Source organism: Phodopus roborovskii, unplaced genomic scaffold, assembly GCF_943737965.1.
Source record: "Phodopus roborovskii unplaced genomic scaffold, PHOROB, whole genome shotgun sequence".
Lineage (NCBI taxonomy): Eukaryota > Metazoa > Chordata > Mammalia > Rodentia > Cricetidae > Phodopus > Phodopus roborovskii.
Window position 1 is genome coordinate 29,780,430 of NW_026126549.1, and position 12,297 is coordinate 29,792,726.

The 12,297-nt window shown below is 36.8% G+C and overlaps 1 protein-coding gene across 1 annotated transcript in view; it reads right to left on the reverse strand.

The window, feature by feature from the left end:
- Dcc (DCC netrin 1 receptor) overlaps positions 1-12,297 on the reverse strand; it is a 538,940-nt gene that overhangs the window by 289,012 nt on the left and 237,631 nt on the right. Inside the window, exon 8 of the mRNA XM_051201201.1 lies at positions 3,384-3,538. Coding sequence (XP_051057158.1) covers positions 3,384-3,538 — 155 coding nt within the window. The remainder of the gene's footprint in view (positions 1-3,383; positions 3,539-12,297) is intronic.

The window sequence follows — 12,297 nt, forward strand, 5'->3', positions numbered from 1 at the left end:
GTTCTGACCATGACTACCATACAAGTAGAACACTGCCATAATTTAAAAAATAATATATATATATATATATATCAGTAAAGTGTAACATCAGCTCTGCATTAAAGCTGTGTATTTGACAATTGCTTTCACTATCTTTTCATGTAAAGAATATTGAAATGTAACATTGCTTACAATTCTTAACTAAAAAAAAAAAAGAGTTTGGCAGATAATTGCATTGTCATCCAGCAAACAGGATTTGTATTGTAACTCAAGCCCTTGAGCCTGTATGTGGTCCATTTTAACATCATTTATGATTAGATTGCCATAACAGCATTTTATGGGCCACCACATAATAATTCAAAAATTCGCCACATGTGGTATGAAAAGATTAGACATGTCTTAGTCAGGCAGGAACTTAAATCCTGCCTGATAATACTGTGGAGAAATTACACACCACAAAAGCAAGGGAGAAAGGGCAAAGGTTTAGCAGAAGGAAGATATAATCAGATGATCCAACGCCTTCACATAAACCAGGATTTTTTTCTAGTCTAGGCTATTATTTTATGAATTTGATCTTGGACTGTTGATCTCTCTAAATGATTCCCACAGAAGGCATGCACTTGTAGAAATAGTTTCTGATGATTTATATTTCAGACATATTTGCATCCGGCTTTTTTCCTTGAAAATACAATTTTCCTAATGTAGCTAATTTCTCAAATAAAATGAAAATCTGCACATTAAATTTGTATAAAAGCTGTGTAATGTCAGTGTACAATTACTACACCGCATTTGGGAAAACAGCAGTAAAATCAGCAACTAAATGTAAACCCAGATGAGATCTGCTTTCAAAAGATAAAATGCTTCTGCTAGTGGAAAATGTTGACAGAACTTCTCTTGTCTCTCTCTTTCTAGCCACATAATGAAATACACCTCTGTATGTCCTCTAAAAATACAAACAGCAGGCTTATAAATATTGGAGATGGGAGAAGACTGGCTTGGGTATGCCACCTTATTCACTATTTGGTGTGTTATTCAGTAATGCTGGTGATATGTTTATATTGCTAGAATGTCATTTACTGAAGCATCGATTAGCCATGATAATGCAATTTATTTATTCCAATGTCTATAAGAAATGTTGCAAGTGAGCTACAGAGTACAGTATAAATGAGCTAAAGGGGGTGGTAGTCCCTGTCTGCTGTCTAAAGGACAGTCAGTATGCACATTCTGCTGATATAAGCTGAATTGTTCCTGTCTGCCCATCTACTCAGGAAGATATAAATGAGCCAATGACAACTCCTGGGAAACAGAGTTAACTCATGAAAGACAAAAAAGTAAAGTTAAAGAACACCCCCCCACACACACACCTACTTGAAATAAAGGACAGTCTAACCTGGAATTTGTTAATTTCCCTTCACAAGGCCCTAAGATGGCAGGATACCAAGAATTCTTAAGGGTCCTTAAGAAACAAAGAGATAGCTGCACCTAGGGTTTGCCCAGACAAGATTAATTAGCACGCCCTGAGGCCCTAAGGTCTGTTGACCCTAAAAGCAAGACCATCCTGCCTCAAAGGGTCACTTAATCAATGGACTGAGGGTCACACCCCCTCCCTCAGCTTGTGGGTTTTGCCTTTAAAAACACCTGTGCCCCTGGGGGATGGGGCTTTTCTCTGGCCTGTGCGCTGAGGGAGCCCGTTTGCTTAAATGTTTCCTGTTCATTAAAGCCTCTTGCGTGTTGCAGCAACTGGACATTGAGTTCTTGGGGGTACTGACCGAAACTGGGAGACTCCTCATTCTGAGGGTCTTACAATCATAGAGCAACACACAACTGCAAAGGAAGTAGTCCTTAGTCCATACTAAGGAAGAACAGAGGCTATTTAAAATGAAATAATGTGAATAAAGAACAAAAATGAAAGGAATTCTCAGGTTTCATTGTCCTCAGTGAAAAGATATTCAAGGCTATAATGTGTCTTTAAAACAGAAGAAATCTCCATTTTCATTCTTTAGAGAGAGAGAAAAAAAAAAAAAAAAAAAACCTTTACTAATTACCATATCACCAAGTAGCATCATTTGTTGGGATACTTTGTTGCTTAATTGATTCATCACAGTGAGTGTCAGCTGTTAAGTAAAAATGAATGTGTATAGGAGTCAGGGTCTGATTTATTTATTTATTTATTTTTATTGTTTGTTGTTTGTTTTGCAGTGCCAGATTGAACCCATGTCTTTGGATATGCTAAATCAGTTCTCAAATACTAACTATTATGTCCACTCTGTTCTGTTTCTTTCCAAATGGGCAGGAATAAATGATACAGAAGACATGCTATTAGTGTTCTTGTAATACAACATTGATCTGAGATATTGAGTTTATATTTATTAAGCATTAAATAATGAACTGACCCACAGCAATCACTGGAAATATGCTCAAAAACAGAAACATATCTCTGCCTGTAAAACATTTAACAACTTCCTGCAAGTTCTTTCATTGGGGCTGTTTGACTCTTACATATTATGCTGTTTACTTCTTCAGGATGTTTCTAAAATTTTTAAATACTGTTAATAAGTTGCATGCATGTTCCTTCCTAAGTGCTTTAAATGGTCTGGGATATTACTAGGTACACAGTAGCTATTCACCAAATATAATTGTACATTTTATGCCACTCTTTGGGTCTTCTACATTAAGGTTGTTTTTGTAGCTTTGGAGCCTGCCCTGAATATCCATAGACCAGGCTGGCCTCTAATTCAAAGAGTTCCATCTGCCTCTGCCTCTGCCTCATGAGTGCTAGGATTAAAGGCATGTACAACCACTGTCCATCCTCTTTGGGACTCTTTATAAAATAGAAATCGTTAAATTTTAAGTTTTTAAAGTGTTCAGTTCCTTTACTTTGTGATCTTGTAGTTTAATATAGTGAGTAGATTTAGAGTATGGTGTAGCCAATAGAAGCAATTGCCCATATTTCCAATTTCCTGGTTCATCTTCTGGCAGATTCTTTAGTATACTTGATGCATATTTACATTTTTAAATAAGTTCCTGGGATTAAAAATTTCATGCCATTGATTCTTCCTTTAATATTATACTCCTTATAGAAAAATGACAAATATATGAAAAAAAATTGGTGGAGAGGAAGATGAGGGAATGGTATTGGGCTCCATAAGCTGCTTCTTAGGTGATAAACATGTAGGAGGTAGGGAACACTTGGGCCTTCCAAATTCATAATATCACATTATGGTTTGAGTAAGATGACTATCTCATTAAAATGTTAGTTCACTTTTCAAAGTACTGAAGTTAAATGTGTTGCAACAAAGATCTCCCTTCCATATTGTCACTACAAAAAGTTCTATGAGAGGATGCAAGGATATTGCAGATTAAAATAAATGCTTTTAAAATTGCCCTTCCATTTCCATACTCACACTCAGGCTGAGTGGCCACCTTGATGGGTTGAGAGCTCTCCCCTGGTCCCCACTCATTGTAGGCAACAACTCTGAAGGTGTACATGGCTTCTGGTTTCAAGTTCCCCACAGTAAGCTGAAGGGACCCAGGCTGAGTTGTATTCAAAGCTCGCTCCCTAGGAAATCAAGTTGAAGAGAAGTATTACCTTAAAATGAAAGCATTAGCCCAAACTTTGTTTGGTAAACAGAATAATAAGCAACCAAGAGGTTGCTTACCATTTAATGTTGACTCTGGGATAAAATTCAGGAATTCCAAGGTTTGTAATGTAAACTAAATGATGAAAAGAGACCACAAGAAGACACTGCAACGTTTGAGAGAATTCAAGCAGTCAACATTTACATTGCAACTTACAAGCTAAAGTCTTGTTACTAGATATTTAGAATTCAGCATTCAAGGGTTATGACAAGAAAAGAATTAATGAAATAAGAAGTGTTTGCAATCTAGATAGGAAGAGATATTTGGGAAAATTCAGCTGAAGAGAGAAATCAAGGTCTAAATTATCCTATAAATTGGTTGTTGTTAGTACTGTCAATTCATTTTTTCATCCATCTTTTCTTTTTTTTTTTTGTGGAAAAGCAAATGCAGATGAAAAATATTGGTGTGTATATATGGGATTCTGGTTCCTATGGTTACTTTAAGTTCAGTTGCAGAAAGAAATGACATTACTCTCTTTGTAAAAAAGAAATAATAATACAGATATGTGTCGATGCCTTGTTCTTCAGTCCATATCTACATGTGTCAATCACTAACAAAGACATTTCTCCTTTTGGAAAAGAATGAATCTACAGACTGTGATAGGATTTATAGCACACAATAAATGAAGACAAACTCTATGAGTACACTGACAATCAACAAGGGGAACTAGTAAAATATTTTGAAAGAATGATTCTAGATCTGACTATAAAAAGTTAAGAAATTCTGAAACTATTGGATGTGTCATACATTTTATTATTAAACACCTTTTATAACTTCTCACAAGTATGTTTTGTACATGTAAATTTTGTCATTGATTAAGTTTTATCTTATTTTTTGAGAGGTTTAAAATGACACATTTTTTTGTCTAATTATATGTAAAATTTTCAGCTGATTTCTTAAGGCAAAGCTTCCAAGCATATGAGTGGTGAATCCTGATCTATGTGCATTTATATCAGGACCCAGTAGAGACCAGTTTGCTCAGCATTAGACCTAAAATGTCTTCCACTTCTCCTGATCCTTCTCCTATAGTAACAACTAAAATGTCTAATTATAAATTGGAAAAATTAAAACAAAGTCAGTTTTCAAAAGAAGTACTAATGATTGAAAATGTTTTGAAAAACTTCCCAGCTTCCCATGGCACCAAAGAAATGAAAATCAAAATCATAGTGTCATTGGTGCTAGTCACAATAACTGTTATCAAAAAGACCAACATAATATTGAATGAATAATTGCTTAGTTCTGTGGCCACATCTGTAAGATATCATCTTGATTGATAACTGATGTAAAGGGAGGCAACCCACTGTGAATGTTAATAGCCCTAGGCAGACAGGTCTGGGCTGAAGAAGAAAGCAAGTTGTTCTTGAGATAGATTGGGCCAGAATACAAGCCAGTCAGCACTGTTTTTCTTCTTTAGTTCTTATTGAATTCCCTCAAAGCTACCTAACCTGGAAGTGGAAGATGTTTTGGGCCATGGTGTTTATCCCAGAAACAGAGACCTAACTAGCCCTCCCTCTAAACACAATATAATGATAAATGGAAAGTAGTATCCATTCACTATACATTGTACTTACTGAAATATCACACTATATCTCATAAATATGCATAGTTGTAATGTACTAATCAAAAATGATAAAACAGGTTTAAGGAGATAAAATTTCCAACAATCTTCATTGGATCATTACACATTCTATACATGCATCACATTATCATGGTGTACTCCAGAAGTATGTACATTTAAAATACAAATAATCAGTGCTGAAAAGGACAATGAAATTCTCTTAACCAGATTCTATGTACTGTGCACAGCTTACTAAGGTAAAGCACATGTATGTGGTTATTATTGTTCTATTTTCTTTCTTGACCTTTGTAGAATTTTAGCTGAGTGTTTCATTAGTGCTTTGGTATAGACTGATATGTTTGATTGCTATTCTTTTACAGGAGCATAAGTAACATTTAGAGATATATTTCCCCCCACAGGATTCAGAGCTACACAGAGTAACATGTGGCTCTGTGTCTAGTTAAAACATTATCAGGGAAACAAGACACTTCTTTGGGACTTGGATACTTTTGCTAGTATATATGATGTCTTAAAGGCAAAAATGGAATGATGGGCTTTTGGAAATCGTCATGAGAGTGGATTTGTCCCTTGTGTGCTGTATATTACATTATGGTATTTGTTCTAGATCTTCAATAACTTAGTTTCTATCAATGGTGGGAGTTGAACAATAGACTTCTTGGCTATTGGTAGGAAAGAAAACTTTCATTATTGACTTTATTTTATAACTATTAAGTAGTTTGTATAAAACACATATTACCTGAATCATGTTGCTACAGCTTTTGAATGGGCATATTTAAAGTAAAAAGTTTAAAAAGTGAATATGAGGGGCTAGAATATTGTTCTAACATAGGACAAGAGTGTAAATTCTAGAACCCATATCAGGCAGTTCACAGATTCCTAAAACTCCAACTCCATGTGATTTATTGCCACTTGCGGGGCTCCACGGTTACTGCTACACACACACACACACACACACACACACACACACACACACAAACACACACACTCACACACACACACAATGGGGGTAGGAAGAGAGAGAGGAGGAAGCGAGTGAGGAAGATAATATAAAATAGATAAAAGAATAGACATTTTGAATATGAACAGTTAATATTTCCCAATCTTAAATAATGAAAATATCACTATATACAAAGGGGAGTGATAAATTTTAGGACAGAAATATTTCATGTTGCCATAATATACATCAGCATCTGACAAGTTCTCCAAACCAGTTGTAATTATTCATAATTACAAGATATGGTCTTAAAGCTGGGTTTGGTCCTGAACAACTTTTGATCTAGTGCTCAGGAGGCAGAGGGCAGAGGCAGGCCAATTTCTATGAGTTTGCAGTCAGTTTTAGTCTATAGAGCAAGTTCCAGCCCAGTGAAGACTATATAAGGAGATCTTGTCTCAAAGAGTTAAAGTATTGGTAGATAGTGGTAACTGATACTTTAACATCACACAAAGTGTCCATAAAGCAACTTCAGAAAATATTATTTGTTTGTTGTCTATAAAGTGCAGTTAGGAATATCTCATGCTTGCTGTCCAAGCAGTTCTGAGACAGCTCTGTGGATGCTCCCTGAACAACTGCCCATGCAACTCTGCATGGATTGCAGCCCTTTTCAATATAGACTTGCAATAGCTTGTTTAAGTAGTGATTTGATTTAATTTATTTTTTTTAAGAATAATTTTGTTTGGAGACAGTATATTGCTTTTTAAGACAGGCTTGCCTGAAACTCAGTATGTCTGCCAGGTCATCTTCAACTTGTGGTAACACTCCCGCATCTGCCTTGATCATAGGCTTGTACTTATTATTCCAATTTTATGTGTCACTTGTCAAAATATGCTTACCATGCCAAAGTAAAACCACAATAAAATGTCGTATAGATAATGTATATCAGTGTTGTACTGAATCTGGGATGGGGGCTTCTGGTTTTCTCATTTGCCACCTTTCCAGCTGCCATAGGTGGAGAATGGGTACTATACACAAATAACATGAAAGAATTTGTTATGCCACTGAGGAAAAAGCATGGCACCTGTCAAGCAATATGGATATTTTATTAGTAGCAATTTCTATTTTTTACTGTTACAGCAAAAATAGCACCTCAGCATCAGGAGATGTAAGCCCTATGTCATCCAACAAAAGAAATTTCTTAGTAGGTGATACAGTTAGGGAGGCACAATGTACAGACACTTTTGTACGTGCTCTAAAAGCAACAAAAGGATTGTCCACATTGTCTATATGATTAATATTGTTCTGGAAACTAAAGGAATGCTTAACAGTAGGCCATAGCTTAAAGTTTCTGCTAATTTTAAAGAAGGCCTACTAGTGAACATGATAAGATTTCTAAGAAGGTGGGATCTTGCTAACAGACACCAAGAGGAAATTGAGTCTTTCAGCTCAATGTTACAGCCCTGTTATTCAATAACATATGTCTTTCCTCTTAGTGCCTGGGCTTTTGTTGCCAAGCTGACTATCTTATTCCTGTGGTCATCGTGGAGTGACACAATATTGCTAAAAAGGATACAAATGTATTCCTGGAAAATGGTATTTTCTGCCATCAATCTTTAGTACAAACTGGAAAGTCACTGTCATGAGGCTTTTTGATAATACTTCCTGAGCCTGTATGGTTATGAATAACTATGAAAATTTTTTTCCAATAGTAAGTAAAGACTGAGTTTGGAATGGTACCTTGTGTTCTATGGTCCTGACTAAAAGACCATTTCAAGTAGCTTGATCTCAGCTTATCTGTATTGGAATGGAACTAACTAAGCCTTTTGCTGTCTTCTCACTTTAGCCACTATTCCTCTGTGGATGCACAGATATGAACAGGCATCCTGAAAACGACAGAATGTATCCTGGCTGCATCACCGGATGATGGTGTTCTGTTTCTTACTGTCAGGGTATCTTCTGAAAGGACCTAGGCCCATCTGATTGTCAGTGAATGTTCTCTTGAGAACTGAAAATGTAGTACCCTAAAATGCACATGGTTCAGGTGCAGTCTGGAGCAGGAGATATGCTGTCAAACAAACCCTTCTCACTTCACTTCTGTCTCAACTCAAAAGCAGGCTCAACTCAGAGCTTGGTAGAAGCTGAGGGAACAAGCAGCTTGTGTCTTTGAAAATCCATCCACCATAGATTCACTCTTAGAAACCCCTGAGAATACAGAATGAAGCCTGATTCTTCTTGCTAAAAAGTAACAGTAGGTTACTTGGCCTCTCTACTACCAGGGGGTGACAAGGAGTAGTTAATAAGAACACTTATTCCTTGCCCAGGCAAAGCTGTCTCCGGTTACCTTTGTAAGATTCCATGCCAAGTTGCTGTTTCAAAATCATTGATTTTGACAAAGGGATAGTAACCATGCTGCTTTATAAAGATGTTAACATAAACTCTGTTTTAAAAAAGACTTTTTGGTCGAATGCTGGTTGTCTCTGTGGGTTTCTGTAGCCTGGTCTTGTCCTCCAGCATTGGACCGACTCAGATCCCCTGAACATGGGTCTCAGTTAGAAGGCCTGGGCAGTCTAAGGGACCTTTGACAGTGAAACCAGGATGTATCCCTGGTGCACAAAATACTTTGGGAGCACATCCCCCATGGAGGGATACTTCCTTAACCTAGAGGCAGGAGGGAGGGCCTAGTCCCTACTCAAAATGATTGACAGGTTTTGTTGATCCATCCTGGAAGGCATCACCCTTCCTGTGGAGTAGGGAGGATGGGATGGGGGGGATGGGAGGGAAGGAGAGAGGGAGGGAGAAAGGGAGAGGTAACTGGGATAGATATGTAAAATAAAAATAAATAAAAAATAAAGACTTTTTGGAAAAACCTTCTCTATTCTTGTACTTAATTTTGAGACTGTGTCTAAGTTGTCTAGCACAGCACTAGCACTATAATCTTCCCAGTGCTTGAGATGTCAGATATATGCCACCATGGCCAGCAATTGTTAAAGGAAAATGGCAAGAATGGAAACACTGGTGAAGATAATTAAGAAAGCTTGATGCATAGACAAGAGACAGGTAAGATAATGGGTGAACTCCAGGATGGGGCCCTCGACAAAAGGAGTCATCACTTGAGACCTGTGAACTCCCCACCTCACCCCAGTAAATGTCCCAGCTTTATGAGTGTTTAAACCTTTCCACAAATCCTTGCACCTGATGAATCTCCTGGTAAAAGTGTGAACTCTGGGTGAAGATGGATTCCAAGAAAGCCTATTCCAGGAAAGTGACAGCCCCAGAATTGTTCCAGAACAGATGCTAAGGCAAGTCTTGTAAGTCCAGATACTACAGACAGGCCTTTCATTGCCACACAGCTATGTCCTCTCTCCTCTTTGCAAAGTGTACTTCGTTTTTGCTCATTTATCTGAGAGAAATAAACTTTACCTCAACATGGGCATGAATTCCTCCTGCTCGGGTGAATAAGAATTGAGATTGCTTGTGAGATTGAGAGTGCTTCTGGGGTTGAGATATGAGGAAGTTCAAAAAGATACTTCTCCTAAATACTAACTTCCAAACATGGTTGCATTTTTTAGGTACAAAGCAAGCAAGATAGCATGGCAGCATGCTCAGGAAATTTGCACTGAGACATCACTGCATAAGTTACTTTGATTACAAGTTCTTGTGTCTGGAAGCCATTCCTGATGTAGCTGGTGCTTGCAACATAAGGCTAGATCCTTGTAGTGCTTTGTCTTTGCCCTTGACTTTCATAGTTACTGGTACTTTCCACTGGCAGTCTTCTCTTTAACATATGTAATTTGCTCATTTGTACCCTCAGCCTTGTGTCCTGCCTCATCCTGTTGTTGATACACAATGACCTCCTTGCAATGATATAGAGACCCTCACAGTGTGGTCCAACTCTTTCACATTCCTCTGTGAAAATCTTACTTGTTCCATGTATCCATTCTCATTCTGTTGTTTCTCCGCTGCCTTTCTTCTCACGGTTTGTGTATTTGATGGATCTGTAGGCACTTTCAACTTGTATTTCCTTTTTCTATTTGGCAAAAATCTTGTTTCCAGTGACATTCAATTAGGATCCAATTGAAATGCAATGTCTTAGCTGTGTCCAGCTGTCTTCCTTTAGTTCTAGCAACACTCAACAGTGTCTCTCTTTTTTTCTTTATTTTAATCTTACGTATTCTTATATATATCTTACGTATGCTCATTGGTATTTTTTGCCTGCATATATTTCTGTATGAGAGTGGCAGGTTTCCTGGAATTGGAGTTACAGACAGTTGTGATCTGTCATGTGGGTGCTGGCATTTGAACCTGGGTCCTCAGGAAGGACATTTAGTGCTCTTAACTACTGAACCATCTCCCTGGTCCTAAACAGGATCTCTCTACAATGTCATTAATCTTGGTTTGTACATTCAATATAGTATATATAATACAACATTAGAATGTGTATTAATGTCCATGTATACTTTCTGAGTATAGAAAATAGTGAGGCTGTGGAGGACCCATAATTTTTAAGGGAGTACATAGATAATTTCAAAAAAGGTGATTATGTACATATTTATTATGTACACATATCTATTATTTTAGAAATTTTTAAAAATCTATATTATATCCCACATTGCATTCTAATCTGAAAATGTCACATTTTATATGTTATTTCCTCTTCCTGGGAATGGCTGTACGATAGAAAAATTAGAGACTGGGAACAGGGTTAGAGAAGACTTTCTAGTCTAATGTCCTCTGTTAGGAACAGAAAAAGCAATCATTTTTGTATTATTATTTGCAGCTGTTTTTGTTTTCCTTTTTTATTTTATTTTTTTTTTCCTTTCTTCCTGGCATTATGATAGCTGGATTCAGAACCTGTGTTTTATACTTTGGAGATAAATAGAGTTTGCAGATTATACAGTTCTGCTTTTGGAGATTTACTTGTAACTAATAATTTCTACCACATAAATGTGCTGGGTGTTAGCATTTAGTTATAATGGTTGAGCACAAATGCTGTCATGAGGTGCCAAGTACCTAATTAGTTGCTTCCAGGAAGAAGAACTACATTAATTCCTTTGTATTGAAGAAACTATGTATTTTAATGAAAATATTTTTAGCAGTGCCTTGTTATCCACTTTATTTTCATTTTTATTCAGTTAGTGAGTATGAGTAGTGCACAAGACTGGGTGGTTCATGCCTGTATAAGGCAAGCTCTGAGGTTAGAGGTTGAGACAGGAAAATAATGGAGTGCAAGGCCAGTTGAGGCTACACAGTGAGGTACTATCAGCAAAACAGACTAAAAACACAACTGTGGAGATATTTCAAAACTATTATAAGACATTTCCTGAAATGTGACATAACTAACATCAACAATAACTCCCAACTCTAGAGCCTGGAGAGATAGGACCAGCATTTAAAAGCACATGTAGGTTTTAGAGAAGACCCAGATCACGTCCTAGAACCCAAGTGGCTGTTCACAACTGTCTCTAACCAAGTTCCAGGAGAGTTGATACTCTCTTTACTCTTGTCTACAGGCACCTGACACATGTGTAGCATATACACATATGCAGACAACACTCGTACACATAAAATTAAATATTTCAAAAAATTATATTCAAATAGTATGGTCCCTACTGTCAAAGAATCAAAGACTTTTGGAATTAATGCTAATTTTTTTACTTAAGGAAAAAGTTTCAAAAATATTCACTACCAGCTGCTCTGACAACTTGTTGTTGTTTTGTTTTATTTATTTTGTTGTGTTTTTTTTTCTTCTCAGAGCTATTTCTATTAGATATTAATTAAACCTTCTTTTCTTTTTACTTAAGTTGTGAGAATTACGGCTCTCATTCCAGGCTTTAAAAAATGGATTGCTACAATCTCTGCCTTAATATCTACTATATATCTAAGAAATTGATTAAAGAACACATGATAGTAGCAATGAAAAGAAAACCATATTTTTCTGAGGAGAAGCATTTGTCCTTCATATACTTGTATGACTTGCTTAATCTCACCATCTTTCCTCATGGTCAATCAGTTTGGTTTTGAGTTGCCACCCTACTCTGATTTAGGGGGTAAGCCTTCCTCTGCTGCAGTAAACAACCACACATTGCAGATTGTTCCCCAGTTTCTCTGTCTCCAAGTTTTTTCACCTACAGGTTAGTATCTTCAAAGACAAACCTTAACTTCCTTC